At 38.4% G+C, this 14846-nt stretch overlaps 2 protein-coding genes across 2 annotated transcripts; both read right to left on the reverse strand.

The window, feature by feature from the left end:
• Positions 1-535: 535 nt before the first annotated feature.
• On the reverse strand, positions 536-2187 carry LOC140761652 (SKP1-like protein 11). The gene is made up of 2 exons (XM_073099076.1): positions 1744-2187; positions 536-943 (listed from the first exon to the last, which is right to left on the reverse strand). Exons 1-2 carry the CDS (start codon positions 2143-2145, stop codon positions 773-775), a joined length of 573 nt encoding a protein of 190 aa, XP_072955177.1. The 5' UTR covers positions 2146-2187; the 3' UTR covers positions 536-772.
• Positions 2188-12630: 10443 nt separating this feature from the next.
• LOC140761065 (cis-zeatin O-glucosyltransferase 1-like) lies at positions 12631-14210 on the reverse strand. Its single transcript, XM_073098243.1, has one exon. It carries the CDS (start codon positions 14160-14162, stop codon positions 12783-12785), a length of 1380 nt encoding a protein of 459 aa, XP_072954344.1. The 5' UTR covers positions 14163-14210; the 3' UTR covers positions 12631-12782.
• Between the last annotated feature and the right edge of the window lie 636 nt (positions 14211-14846).

Genomic DNA, 14846 nt, shown 5'->3' on the forward strand with positions numbered 1-14846 from the left:
TGTTTTAAAGTGATCATTTGGAATCATTTATTTTTTTTCTTCCTTTCTCCTCTATTCTTTTCTAATAGTTCTATTCAAATAAGAGAAAAATTCATCGCCCATTATTTTCTTCTCTATTCTCAATTCCCTCCATCTAAACACGATGTAAGACAGAGTTTCATCTTAGTACACTTTTTAATCATATTTTGAAAAGTTCGAGAAACAAATCGTTAGGAAGTCTCTTATGATGCTTCTTCCATAGCTTCACATCGCTCCAGGTAAAGAAGTTTATGATTAATTTGGGCCCAGTAATATCCCAGGTAAAGAAGTTTATGATTGTCAACTGTCATGAGATAAATGTTCAGTGATAGCAAAACATCAGCTGAATGTATCCACAATGATATAACAATTTCTGATCTGGAAACTTGAGCAATGGAAGAGAAAATTCATCCAACATTATCTACTAGATTTGGTTTCCAAATCCATCACATTGCAATCTCTCTTCTGAACATCCTCTTCATATTCATATCCATACCAGAACTTCGGTAGTCTCAATTTTACCTGGCGAAAGAACAAGGCCGGGAGAGAAGAAAATGTAAAGAAAATCTTCAGCGAAGCACTAGTACTTTGTTGCTCTTCAAATACTTCTCTTCATTCTACTGTAAACGGTCATGTTTATATCATATTCGGTGAAAATTATCTGCTGCATGTTGCTACTTTCTTCTGTCAGACATCCTAGCTTTCACAACTTCTAACTAAAGTTGGCATATCTATAAGCAAAAGCACTGGTAGTTCATTTGTCAGCCATCTTAGCTTTTTCTATCACTTTCTTTTCAGAAATACTCAAATCATCCGCGATGTGAAACAGATGTCGAATATCATCAGTAGTCTTTCCCTTCATCATGTTGGCCACTTTTCGACAGGTCATGTCCTTGAGTCCCTCTATCCCAAGGTAGTTTGCAGCCTGTACATCAACGCAATAAAAGATAATGTTAATCCACTTCACACAATCAGTTGTGATCTTAACCTGAACTGTCTTAACATTATTCAGGAAAAAAACTGTGAGGAAAATTAACATAAAAAAGATTGATTCTTTACGAGCAAAATACATGATGAAGAAGTATGAACAGAAGTAGACAGACATACTACCATCCAAAGGGAATACATATTCACAGAGCAAAACACCTTATACTATGGGGAAAATGGAATGGACATCCAAGAATATACACTACCTTTGTTAGAAGGATCAAAAGTAGCATATCAGTATAACTAATGAACAGAGCAATATAGCAGTGTACATATGAAACAGTAAGCTGGCATTTCCAGATAATCTTATCCGGGAAAAGATCAAACATAACCTACATTATATGCTATAAATTATCTCAGCGTCTATATGTTAGATACTTATAATAATCCGGAAATCCTAATTCACTCCAGGATTAATAAGCATATGTTGCAGAGCAATTGATGATGTACAGCATATCCACAAAGAGAAACATCATACCCTAAAATCAAAAGAAAAAAAATACAATTAGAGCTAAGATTTTTAAAGGGAGAAGTCTCCACAAATATATTTTACTTCCAGACTTATTAAAGAGTCCATTCCATAAACCTCGTCTTACATATTGACCCAATCCACGACCTAAGATATTGGCAAGAATTACTCGTAAATGCCCAAATGCTATCTTTAATCTCATTCTAATGTCCACAGAATAAGTATCTATCGTATTTAGAGCATCAAACATCTCAAGATGGGTGACTCACCGAGATGAGGTCGAGGAGGGCACGGGGATGTATACGGAGATCCTTCACGAGCACATCCTCCCAGGAACTGAAAGGTTTAATTACGACGGTCTTCCTGCAGAACCCGATGGCCATGTCGAAGATCTTGGTCCTGAAGCCGCTGATGCCTATGACGCCATTTTTAAACTTCCCGGAGAGGAGGCACCTCTTGATCAACGCCGACTCCATCGCTACTGTCACATTCACTTCGAGTACGGAGCCATCCGAGTTCTTCAGGATCACCGTCTTGTTGGATCTGCGTCTCTTCTCTGGCGAGATCAAGCCCTCATTGAACGCCACCTCAGCCAGCAGCTCCGCCGCCGCCGCCGCCCGGAGCTGGAGGTCTTCGGGAAGTACTGCTTCGCTTGCTGTCTCCATCGACATGGATCGATTGCGGAGAGAAAGACCGTCTCTTTCTGTATCTCTCTCGAGTTCTTGCTTCGGAAAAATGGAGGTGAGAGAGAGAGGCAACCTTTTAGAGTTCCGAGTCGGTTATTTGTAGTGAGATAGAGAGGGAGGGTACGGTTACTCGGTTAGTTAATGGAGGAAGTGGATCGAGTGCATCCCCAGATGCAGTAATTTTGGTACAGTCGGGACACTAGTGATGATGGCTAGATTTTAGATTTATTATAGAAAAACCTCTTAATCCCCTGGGGCATTAAAAAATATTTAGTTTTTAAAATATTTAAAAAAAACCCTCAACTATACTGAGTTTTCATAGTACCCCTAAACTTTTTTAGATTACAATGTTCCCTAAACTTTGAAAAAGTTTTAATGTCATACATTAGTATGCCATTAGAAAAATTAGAAGAGTCAGCTTATGTGATAGTTATATTAGACGTGCATAATTTTAATTGACCTAAATGCCCTCGTATTATTTATACGACTTACTAATTAAGTTAAGATAAAAAGATAGTCTAATAAAAAATTAATGTTTTAATTATTATATCCTTTCACTATCACCACTAATCTTCATTCTTCCTTCATTTCTATTTCTCTCTCCCTCCCTCTCTCCTTCCCTCTCTCCTTCCCTCTCTCCTTCCTTTGCTTCTACTCTCTCCCTCCTCGAGAGAGGGTGCCAGCATATCTCCAACGCGAGCGAGCTTGCTACTGCACTGCGTGGGATGGGAGGACGCTGCTAGCTCATTGTTGCACCATGTGGGATGGGGAGGCCTCGACGAGCTCGTTGTCATTGCCTTCCCGCTCACACACCACTCGATGCCTACAAAGGTAAAAGATGAGTGGAGATAGGAGAGAGAAGAGAATAAGTTATTTATTATTTTAATTTATTTTTATTTAAAAATTAATAGTATTGTGACATATCAAATATAAGTATAGTTGGTCATTACGCGTTTTTTTTATCACCGTCGTTACCCGTTTTACTTTGCCCCAAAGTTTAAGGATGGCTTATAACCTAATAAAGTTCAGGGAGCATTCTTAAAAACTAAGTATAGTTTGAAGATATCAGCCTAATTAATCTAAAAATAGTTATTGTGCTTATCTTTAATGTATATGTCTGAATTTATTTCAAAAATGTATACAGAAATGAAAGCACTTAGTTTAGTTTTGAGAACCAAATGTTGTTATTAGTCAAATTTATGATTTTTTTTTTCACAAATAGCCTTTTCTAGATATGTATATACCCCTTTGCATTTCGTAAAAATTTTTTTATAGTAACGTGAAGTAAAGTGTTTAGTGTCTAAACCTAATAATAAAAAGTGAAGTATTTATGGTTACCTATCCTAAATATATATATTTAATAACTAGGCATAGACAACCCTCCTCAACGAAACCTTAAGACCATATGAATAAGGTAGCCAAGGGTAACATTAATACTTTATATATATATATAATTATTTTTTACACATAATATTCAAAATTTTAGATTTATTAAAAAATCCACTAATCCCATTTGGATATGAATATCCCTTGGTGTCTTTTGCTAGACTATATTTGAGGTTAAATGTTTATTTGGTAAATTCTTTTTTCTTGGTTGAAGATATATAGTAATAAAATTTATAAAAGCCAGCCGTTCCTAATATATAAATTAAATAATTAGTTTAACTTTCTCAAGAAATGAATCACATAAGTCTAAATTATGTATAAACTATTTATATTTTATATTTATTGATGCAAGCCTCTTAATCCCTTTCTATATATATATATATATATGGGTTGGTATTTTTACGAATCCCATCAAGTAGAGATTCCCCAAGGAGGACACCAGCGACCCGGTCCGGACCGAGGAGAAGAGCCGCTCCGTGTCCGTGTCCGTGTCCGGTGCGGACCCGGATCCGGATCCCGACGGGGAGTCCGAGAGCTCCTTATCGGGTACGGTTATGGGTGGGGAGGTGAGGGACGAGAGGTGTCGGGGGACCGGTCGGGGTAGTTGTTGGTATCGGATTCGGGCGGCGGCCATGGCCATCGGAGATTTCTGGTATCCTTCTTCTTCTTCTTCTTTGTTTAATTTCCTAACTGGATGTTGAGGAATTGGGACCGAGGGAGTTTAAATAGAGGAGAGGAAACGTTTCCTTTCCGTATGGATGAGAAGCTGACTGACGTGTGACAAAGCTTTGGGGAGAAGTGTCTTGACTTTGATTTCGCCTAGGAGGATATGTACCAAAGAATTTATAATTTAATAGGCTTTTTGACACATATACCCTTTTACAATCCTTTATTTCATTATATATCCTCAGGTAAATTATATATACCAAATAATCCTTACACCCTGGTTGGAAAGCCGAGACTATTTGAAATCATTAATTAATAAGATTCCAATTCATTTAGGGGGAATTAAGCGGATCTCAGTATTTATTTGTCACTTAAGTTCACCATTTATAATCTGAAAATTAACTCTTATTCTGTTACATTTAGGGGTGAAAACGAGGATTAATTCCGACCCGCTATCCAATCCGATTCGGATCGGATTCGGATAAAAAATTTCTATCCGATTCGGATACGGAATCGAATATGGATATATGGGTCGGATATATTTTTCAGATTCAGATACGGATATTTGTTTACCCGCATACTTTTTTAAATGATTTATAGTTTTTAGTTTACTTATTTAAATAGTAAATATTAATATTGTTACTAATAATACGTTATATATTATTTATAGAGATTAATTTCTCTAATTTCATATATTTGACATACAAAAAAATTATTTGTTGTAAGACTCTTAATAATTTTATGTTAATTATATCTAAATAAAATATTATAATTATTTTAAATTCAATTAATATTCGTTTAAGATCCGATTTTCTATTCAAAAATTATCCATATCCGTTTATTTAGGATATGGTTTTAAATTTTACTATATGTCCAATATCCGTATTCGAGTCAGTATCCGAACTAAAAATATGAATTCGGATATAAGTTGAGCGGACTAGGATGGAGCAGCTACCTAAGGATGGAGCAATATACTGATGGCACTACAGATTCATGGCTGTTGTGGATTTCCAACTGCATAGGTACTAGTTGGAAACCCCGACAAACTGTTGTTGCATAAGTTGATAAAAAAGAGGAAAGGTACATGTATACGATGGACTTTGATAAGATAGAAAAAATATATTAAAGTAAAGAATAAGGGAGGACGCAATTTGTCACCAGGCAAGTCGCATTAGGAAAACTTATTATTAGAGAAAAGAGGGGGAGAATAAGCACAAATGCACCAGGCAAGGTTAGAAAAGCTGCAGATACTGCAGATACAATAAAACTATATGCAAAGAGACAAAACAAATTGCCCTAATCAACTTACTACTTTCTAAGTTTGTACTGTTAGACTGTAATTTACTAGACCAAGATCCACATTATAGAACGTTGTACTGTGAGAAGCTGACTCACGTGTGACAAAGATCTACAAACTTGACATACTTTATGGAATTGGTTTCGTAATTTTTTGAATACCAAAGAATATTTAAAAAATATTTTCACACAGTTGCATGGACTGATTCCTTCAATAAACTTAGATCTTATAGAATTGTTCCGTAGCCGATCTTTTGGTTCTAGATCCCATCAATTGGTATCAGAACAGGCGAACCTCTGATCTCCATTAATGGTTAAAACAAGGAAGATGACATCAATAAAGAGACCAATGGAGAGCACACCGATAAGGGAGGACTCAATGCACGATGATCCTAACCGTGAGACCGATTCCTTTGGAGCGACCACGACAGGACCGAGTCAACCAACGTCCATGAGTTTGAATATGGATGAACTTTGGGGCATGTTCCAAACATTGTTGTATAGAGTTGACAATATGCAAAAAGATCACAATAAATTCAAGAAATATGTCTGAATCGATTAGGTTCGTCATCTCCTCGACGACGAACGGAGTTTCAAGAAGGACCAGCGGTGGGACCACATCGAACCTATACCCCACAGGTCCAGGTGCGTTATATGAGTGTCAATGATCCCCTTCTACCTATGCCCTCACATCATCCCCCACATCCGATACAAAACCCAAGACTGGCGGTGGTGAAACTCGAGAGGCGTGCGACACCGGTGCGCTTCGTCGATGAGGAGGATTGGCACTATGAGGATGAGGTTGATCTGGTGATGGACGTGCTCAAGAATTTAGAGAAGGTGATCAACATGCACAAAGGTTTAGACCTGAACCAAGAATCTTTCACGAACCCGACAACGCTATTTGGAGGAGAACTGCACGCTTGGACTTTCCAAAATTCCAAAGCGATAATCCAACGGATTGGGTGTTTCAAGTTGAACAATATTTTAATTGTCAAGGTACAACGGAAGATGCAAAGGTCCAGATGGCAAGCTTTCACCTCCAAGGAATGGCATTGTATTGGTATAGATCGGTTATTCATGATGGTGGATTTACCGGATGGGTTAATTTTTATAGGAGGATTACACGCAAATTTAGGACAGCGGTATATGAAGATTTTGCTACCACGTTAAGCAAGATGGTTCAAAGAACGACCGTATCAGAGTATCAAGCTAAGTTTGAAAGAGTTAGTTGTCGTTGTGAGCCACTGTGGCCCGAACGGACATTAATGAGTATATTTATTTCAGGGCTGTGAGAGGAGATACAAGCGGATGTTCGTGCTTTATGTCTTATTACTCTTGAGGAGGCCTTTGAGAAGGCCGTGAGAATGGAACAAAAGCATAGGGCTCTAAAGATGGCAGCGAAAACCAATTTGGGCAACCAAGATGGGCAGTTTGCACCTAGAACGCCGACTGGAAATTCTATCGTTTCAAAAACAACAGCTGTGATTACTAGACCACAACCACCTTTGAGACCTTCTTCCGATGTTAGAGGAGGCACAAGATCCCCCGTTCGAAATCTCACACCTGTCCATGGAGCGAAGAGTGAAGGGCATTTGCTTTCGATGTGATGAGCGTTTCACCCCCGATCATCGGTGTTCTAAACCGATCGGGAGTGTGATGCTTATTGACGGTCCTGAGGAGAATGATGAGGTTGTTGATGGTGAGGAGTGTCCATAGGAAGTCTATGAGGATGTCGTTGAGGAAGGCATGGAGGAAGATATCCAAGCTGAAATATCAATGCATGCATATTCGGGTACTTCCGTGCCGAGGACGTTACGAGTAGACAGACTCGTTAGAAAGCATTGTGTGCACATCCTCATCGATTCGGGGAGTACACACAACTTTCTAGATGAGAGGCTAGTGAGGAGATTGGGTTTGGATGTTGAACCGATTACGAGGTTTGACATTGTTATTGGAGATGGCACGAAGCTTAAGGTGGAGAGCTTGTGTCGCCGAGTCGGTATACGGGTGCAAGGACATGACATCATTGTGGACTTGTATCCGTTGGCGCTGCGAGGAGAGGATATTGTCCTTGGTGCTCAGTGGTTACAGAGTTTGAGACCTGTCAAATTTGATTTTCGGAGCATGTGGATGAAATATAAATAAGAAAACAAAGATGTGCGGCTTGATGGTGTTCTGTCTTTGCCGATTCCTACGATGCAGCCTATGGTGGGGTTACCTTGTGCATATGATTTAGCCTATCTTCTTCAGTTAGGACCAGTAGGAGATGAGCCTCAAATGAGTTCAGGTACTACTATTGAATTGTCTAATTTATTAGATAATATTTCTAGGCTGTTTGAGGAGGCGCAAGAGTTGCCACCGAGGAGAGCGACGGACCATTGCATAGAGATCGTACCCGGAGCTATACCGACGAACGTGAGACCATATCGGTATCCACATGTGCAAAAAAAAGTTATCTCAAAGATGGTAATCGAAATGTTAGAGCAAGACCTCATACAACCAAGTCATAACTCATACTCATCCCCAGTGCTATTGGTGCGAAAAAATGACGGAACATGACGTTTTTATGTCGACTTTCGGGCACTAAACGCTATTACTATCAAGGACCGGTATCCCATTTCAGTTATCGAGGGGTTGCTGGACGATCATGCAGCGGCGACTACATTCAGTAAGCTTGAGTTGAGAGCCGAGTATCATCAAATTAGAGTTCACTTGGCGGATGTGCACAAAACTGTATTTCGGACTTCGGACAGGCATTATGAGTTCCAGGTGATCCCTTTTGGTCTCACCAATGCTCCAACTACCTTTCAAGACCTCATGAATGATATATTTTAGCCTCTATTGCAAAGGTATGTCTTGATATTTTTTGACGATATTTTAGTGTATAGTAGGACTAAAATGGAGCATTGGCGGGATTTGGAGGATGTGTTGAATTTATTGAAGCAAAACCAATTGAAGATCAAGAAGTCAAAGTGCCTATAAGGAGTACCAAAGGTAGAGTATTTAGGCCACATCATTTCAGCGGATGGTGTAGCGACGGATCCACAAAAGGTTGCATGTATGACCGCTTGGCTTATTCCTACTACTACCATTGGATTGAGAGGATTTTTGGGACTGACTGGATATTATCGCCGATTCATCACCGGATATGGCAAGATCGATGCTCCTCTCACTTCTTTGTTGAAAAAAGACTCTTTTAGATGGACGGATGGCAGCCAACTTTATTATAGAATATTTCCCATCAGAATTTAAAGCTTTCAAGGCTGTATGCACAACATAACATTTCAAATCACTTTTCTTGTCCCATATGACATTTGTTTTCATCCTATAAATGAAAGCACTTCTAGGTTTCTGCAAAAATTTACAATGAGGTTGAATATGCCCTAGAATGCCGTAATGATAGCATGTCGGAACAAACCCTTTTCTACTCACCATTTGTTGAGGAGTGTGACTAAAGTTTACCTTTGGTGCCGTTGAACATTCACCAGTTTGTAGATTCAACTTCAGTTTAGAAGTATTGATCCAGGATTGCTTTGTAAATGCGGTTGATGACTTCAGGTATTCTTCCTTTTGTATACTTGCAGAAATAAAGACAGTTTTGTTATTATTTGAATTACTAGTGAATCCAACACCATACCTGCCTTTTCCAGAGATCTGAGTTTTTAAAATTTTATCAAGTTTGTTCTTTCCTTTTAGAAATGTCACTTCCTTATGCAATCTCTCTAGTTCAATTTCATCAGCCTTCATTTTATTTTTTGCATTGTCAAGTTGTTCAGAAAGGTCTTTGACACGATTAAGTTTCAATTTGTACTTCTCCTCAAATTGAATTCTTTCTGGTTCGATTACCTTGAGTCATTGAAGTAGTCTAAGATTGCTTTTCTTGAGTTTAAATAACTCCAGGTACAAGTCATTATATGCCTTTTGAATTTTAGATTCATCTTCCTTAGTTGGTAACATATCCTAATCATCTGTACTATCAGTATCAACAACAGAGTCAGTATTAAGTAGAGAAGAGGCAAAAGCTACAAAATTTTCTTCGTCTTTTTTAGAATCATCATTAGATTCATCTGTGTCATCCCAAGTAACTTTCATAGTTTTATCCTTCCTCTTAAGACGATTAGGGCATTCTTGAGCAATGTGTCTCAAACCAGAACATTCAAAACATCGAACTTTATTCTAAGAATTCTTATTTTTCTATTTGACATTGTCATTGCTCACACCTGTATTCGAACTCACAATATTCCTCTTTTTCACAAAGGTTTTGCTTTTCTCAAGTTTTTCAGTATTCAACTTGTTTGGCTTCCGAAAGAATTTATTGAACTTTTTGACAAACATGGCCAACATCTCAACATCTAAATCACCTTCATCATCAGACTCCTCTAAATTTTATTCAACTGTGGATAGGGCCATACCTTTGGACTTTCTTGGTTTTGAAAGACTGGACTCAAATGTTTGTAGATTTCCTACCAATTGTTCAACTTTTATAGAATCGATGTCCTTACTTTCCTCAATAGCTGTAACTTCCGCCTAAAACCTTTCTGGAAGAGATCTAAGGATCTTACGGACAATTCTATTTTCAGAAATTTTCTTTCCTAGGTTGAAACTGGAGTTTACTATATCACTCAACTTTGCATATAACTCATCAAATGTCTCATTCTCCTTCATACGTAGAGTTTCAAAACTAGTAGTCAACCTCTGTAGTTTCGAAAGTTTTATAGCCATAATTCCTTCGCAAGTAGTTTCTACAATCGTCCAGGCTTCTTTTGCTATCTCACAAGTAGACATTATTCTAAATTCTTTCGAAGAAACACAACTAAAAATTGCATTTATTGCTTTACTATTCCAGCCGACATTTTCATAGTCTGTCCTATCCCATGACTCAATCGGTTTCTCAATAAGTTTATCATTCACCATGTACATTGGTGGGCTCCAACCGTTCACAACGGCAAACCATACTCTCTCATCTATAGACTTCAAATAAGCTCTCATCCTAGCTTTCCAATATCCATAATTTGATCCATCTAGAATAGGAAGTCTAATAGATGATGGTTTATCTCTATGAAAATCCATGCCTATCTGATCTCTCTCAAAGGGTGAGAGAACATGCTCTGATACCAATTGAAAAACCCTAGACACATGTATGTATCTAAACCCTAGGCAATGATATCGCTCGTTCGCTTAAGTAAAAGTCGGAAGAAATATTAAAAACGAAAGTAGATATGAACGCCAAGATTTTAACGTAGAAAAACTCAATCAGGAAAAAACCACAGATCCAAACTCGAATCAAAACCAATCACTAGAATAGTAGCAGTTACAAAACTGACTCACAAGACAAACCGTTGATCCTCTCAACTTTGTTCTTCTCAGTCTTGCTCGCTAGAACCCATCATTCACTGCTTCTCGTGATTGATATCCAACCTCAGTAGCCCTCGAGATTAATCTTTCGTCTAGATAGCCCTTAAGACGAAAGATTAAGCCTTTAGAAAAGTAGGACGTTGTAAGTTGAAGAACTAATGTAGCCTCTAGAAGTCTCTTTCAATAATGCTTCTTCAACCACCCTCCAGTTAGGGCATCACAATACTCATATATGATCTCCAAGATAGAGCCAAATTTAAGTCTTATCCGAACTCACGAAAGTTCAAGATTTTCAAACTTCGTTGGTGCATTTGAACACGACTCGGGTGCATTCGAACGGCCTGACTTGATCTCAGGTGCGTTCGAACGGACCCAAGTACTTTCGAATGCGACAGCTTGAATTCTTCAGGTTGCATTTGAACGCGTTTGTAAACGCTGCTCTTGATCTGTGTGAACGTAGTACTCGCGTTCGAACACGTATGTTAACGCGGTGTGAATTCATCAACTTTGCTCCAATAATCTTGAAATTCTTCAAACCAGAGATTTTCTAGACTTATATAAAGCTCATATACATGTAAAAATACACTTAGAATATTTTGTACACAATTGCCAATAATTAAAAACCTAACAATATTTATTAGTCAAAATAATATTAAAATATTAAATAAAAATTATAAAAAAATATCAATTACAAAATAGCCACAACCGGTGACAGGTCTCATTCTTTTGTTGAAAGTGCATCGGTGGTGACAATATTGCCAACTCAAAATATCAAATTATTATTATAAATGTGAAGTTAAGGTAATAGAAAAAGAATATAAATTGTGGAGCCAACCAATTTTCTTATTTCAAGCAACAGCAATTAGCTTTCCAATTAGCTATGGTATTGTTAATTTTAACCGTATGACTACAAATCTAATACACAAAAAAAAAAGAAATGTACAAATAACTTTGAATGAGCTAATACTTAGCATAAAACAATAGCACAACTCCCAGAACATTATATTGAGCCTTAATGGCACATAAAATATAGAGTAATGATTCTTCTCAAGCCACACCAGTAGTCCATTTTCGCTTCGCACGAAAAGCCTTCTTTTTTCTGTATCTTTTTTTTATTCTTTTCTCTTAAAATCACATTGCAAACTTATTGACAATTATCTGATAAATTCTCAGCGGAAATTGGAGAGGAGTGCTGCGGCTAAGTGAGAGGTGAGAGGGAGAGGAAGAGAAGGTGAAAAAAAGAGAAATTTTACTTAGTCCTTCGTTTTTTATACTTAACCACTTAATTTATTAATAATGTGAAACGAAAGACACTATTAACAAGGTACTTAAAATTACTCTACTGTCGTATTATTTTTTTTGTTAGACAAAGGTTTTTGTTTTAATGCCAACCGTCCACTCCCTCTCCTTCGTTCTTCGTTCATCACTTGTCCTGTTTGGAAGCTTGCATTTACTATTGAAGGTATGGTTTACAAGAAGATATAATATATCCAAAGAAAAATAAGATATGTTTTTATATATTTGATTATATATGGATTTTAATTAATTAATTTATTAATTAACATGTGATGAAAGAGGTTAATTTAGTCCATAAAAGATGAGAAAGGGTAAAATACAGCCCACCAACCATTTTTTAACTAGCACTGTCAATTCGGATAAAACTTAATGATTCTATATTAGTAATTAGTAGAAGATTGTATAGTGATAGAAAACGTAGAGAGAAGTAAAGCAATTCTACGAGCAAATTGCAATTAACCCAAAAGATTAATTCAAAGTTGCATATATTAATATAGACCAATCATATCAACTCGAAATTTTTTGGGCTCGACAAGACTCAATCATTGAGATTATGGCATTATTTTGCATAATAGTCTTGAAACATGCATACTAATACCAACCATCGATACAATGCATTATCACCTTGTAATATGATCAATAAATAAATCCAACTCAGCACGAGAAGACCCACCATCCATTACTTCTCCTCTCACAGCTTCACCTAAATCTCTAGCTCTTTGCTTAATCTCCTTCCCTTCATCATAAACCAAGACCTTATTAATGGCTTCCTCTATATCCTTTGCCGCAACTATTTCCTCTCTTCTGTCCCACTCTCTGACCATAACACCAACCTTCAGATGCTTGGTCACAAACAATGCATTCACAGGCTGGTCTGAATGCATTGGCCATGCAGCAATTGGAACTCCCATGCTAAGACTTTCCATGCAAGAATTCCACCCACAGTGACTCATGAATAAGCCAGTGGATGTATGAGCTAAGATATCCAACTGTGGAGCCCAATCTCGAATAACCATTCCTCTCTCTTCCACTTCCTTATCGAAGCCAGGAGGCAACTTATAACCCGCCTCCTTTCCCTCCTCGGCGAATATATTGCCTCTATCCGCGCTTCTCAAGACCCAGATAAATCGTTGTCGGCTTTGAACTATTCCGATCGCCAACTGCTCAACCTGGTCCTCCAAGGGGGTCGTCGTGCTTCCGAAGGAGATATAGAGAACGGACCCATCCGGTTGCTTGTCGAGCCAGTCCAAGCACTCGTGTCTATGGCCACCTCCTCGTATCACGACTGGATTTATCGGGCCGATCGCGAATAACTTCTTGCCTATATAATCCAGCTCTTGGCGTCGCAATTCGAGGAATTCGCCTTCCAACTTCTTGCATGTGTTAATAATCATGCCGGACTCCCTTTCGTTATTGTCGTGGCTGTTGCGATCCGCGAAGTCCAAGAACTTCTCAGTGATGCAGCCATCTTTGGCGGGGACAACCAAGTCATGGGCTCGTAAAAGCTTTGCAGTGGATTCGCTTATTTGTCGAAAAGTGAGTCCGTACAAGGTGGAGAGGCACTGGTAGTTGTACGACTCGGTATTTGGAAGTGACTCAGCTTCTTTGCCAGCGAACGAAGAAAGTGAGTCATGGACTATTACGAGTCGAGTTGAAGCAGAGGATAGAGTTTGTAACAGAGAGGAAAGAGGGGCTCTGATGTGCAGGAAGGCTTCAAACGCAGGCTGGAGATGGGATGGGAATTTGATGGTGGAGTTGTAGTCTGGTGGTGGAGTGGGAAATGGAGGGATGGGGAGGGAGTGGAAGTGGATGGCATGGAGAGAGGAAGGGTTCCACCCTTGGAGGCGACACTTGGCTTGGAGGACGTGGGTAGCACTAGCGGCGTAATGGACAGGGATGCCACGGGAGGACAGAAGGAGGGAGAAGTGGAGGAGTTGGTTGAGGTGGCCTTGGGCTGGGAATGGAACTACCAAGATAGACACCTTCTGTTTTACCTCCATGCTGATCAATGTTTGGTCTCTCCTCTGTTTTAGGTTAAGGATATATATATATATATATATAGAGAGAGAGAGAGAGAGAGAGAGAGAGAGAGAGAGAGAGAGAGAGAGAGAGAGAGAGAGATAAGAGAGTTGACTTGACTGGAGCAGGAGAAGCCAGTTTTGACTGGAACTACAGAGGCAACTAGGAAGCGGATCGGCTACAGTCAAGGTTGCCGGCTGCAGTTCAAACTTATATAACTTAGAGGGTAGTTAAGCTCCATGAAGGGATGATGTAAGTGCTCAACTCATGTAGGTACTAGTTGGCTCAACCTTCAATTCTACAGAAGAAATTATTTAGAATTTTCACTCAGTTTTGTTTCTCATTGGTGTTAGTTTATAGATTCTTCTTCCGATTTATACAGTAGTAAATATCAGCAATATTTATGTGGACGTAGCTTGCAATGGATATGAACCGTTTAAATTTTTCTGTCTCTTGTATGATTGTCTCTGGATTCTTTTTCGTCGTGTTTTACTTTTCTATACTTATTCCTGATATGAACTGGGCGATGTCTAATCCACTACCATTCTAACAAAACTTTAATATCTCTTTGTTATTATAAATGTGAAGACGAGGTAATGAAAAAGAAGATAAATAATCGAATCAATCGGTTTCTTTTTTAGCAACAGCCACCAGGCTATATTATT

Source organism: Typha angustifolia, chromosome 6 (assembly GCF_048772165.1).
Source record: "Typha angustifolia cultivar Huaian chromosome 6, ASM4877216v1, whole genome shotgun sequence".
NCBI lineage: Eukaryota > Viridiplantae > Streptophyta > Magnoliopsida > Poales > Typhaceae > Typha > Typha angustifolia.

What these genes read in the sequence shown, in the direction of transcription:
- LOC140761652 (XM_073099076.1), bottom strand. Translation starts at nt 2,145, where the DNA reads ATGTCGATGGAGACAGCAAGCGAAGCAGTACTTCCCGAAGACCTCCAG. An exon ending in CCCTCCTCGACCTCATCTCG is followed by an intron (nt 944 to 1,743) that starts GTGAGTCACCCA and finishes GTTGATGTACAG; the next exon opens with GCTGCAAACTACCTTGGGAT.
- LOC140761065 (XM_073098243.1), bottom strand. Translation starts at nt 14,162, where the DNA reads ATGGAGGTAAAACAGAAGGTGTCTATCTTGGTAGTTCCATTCCCAGCC.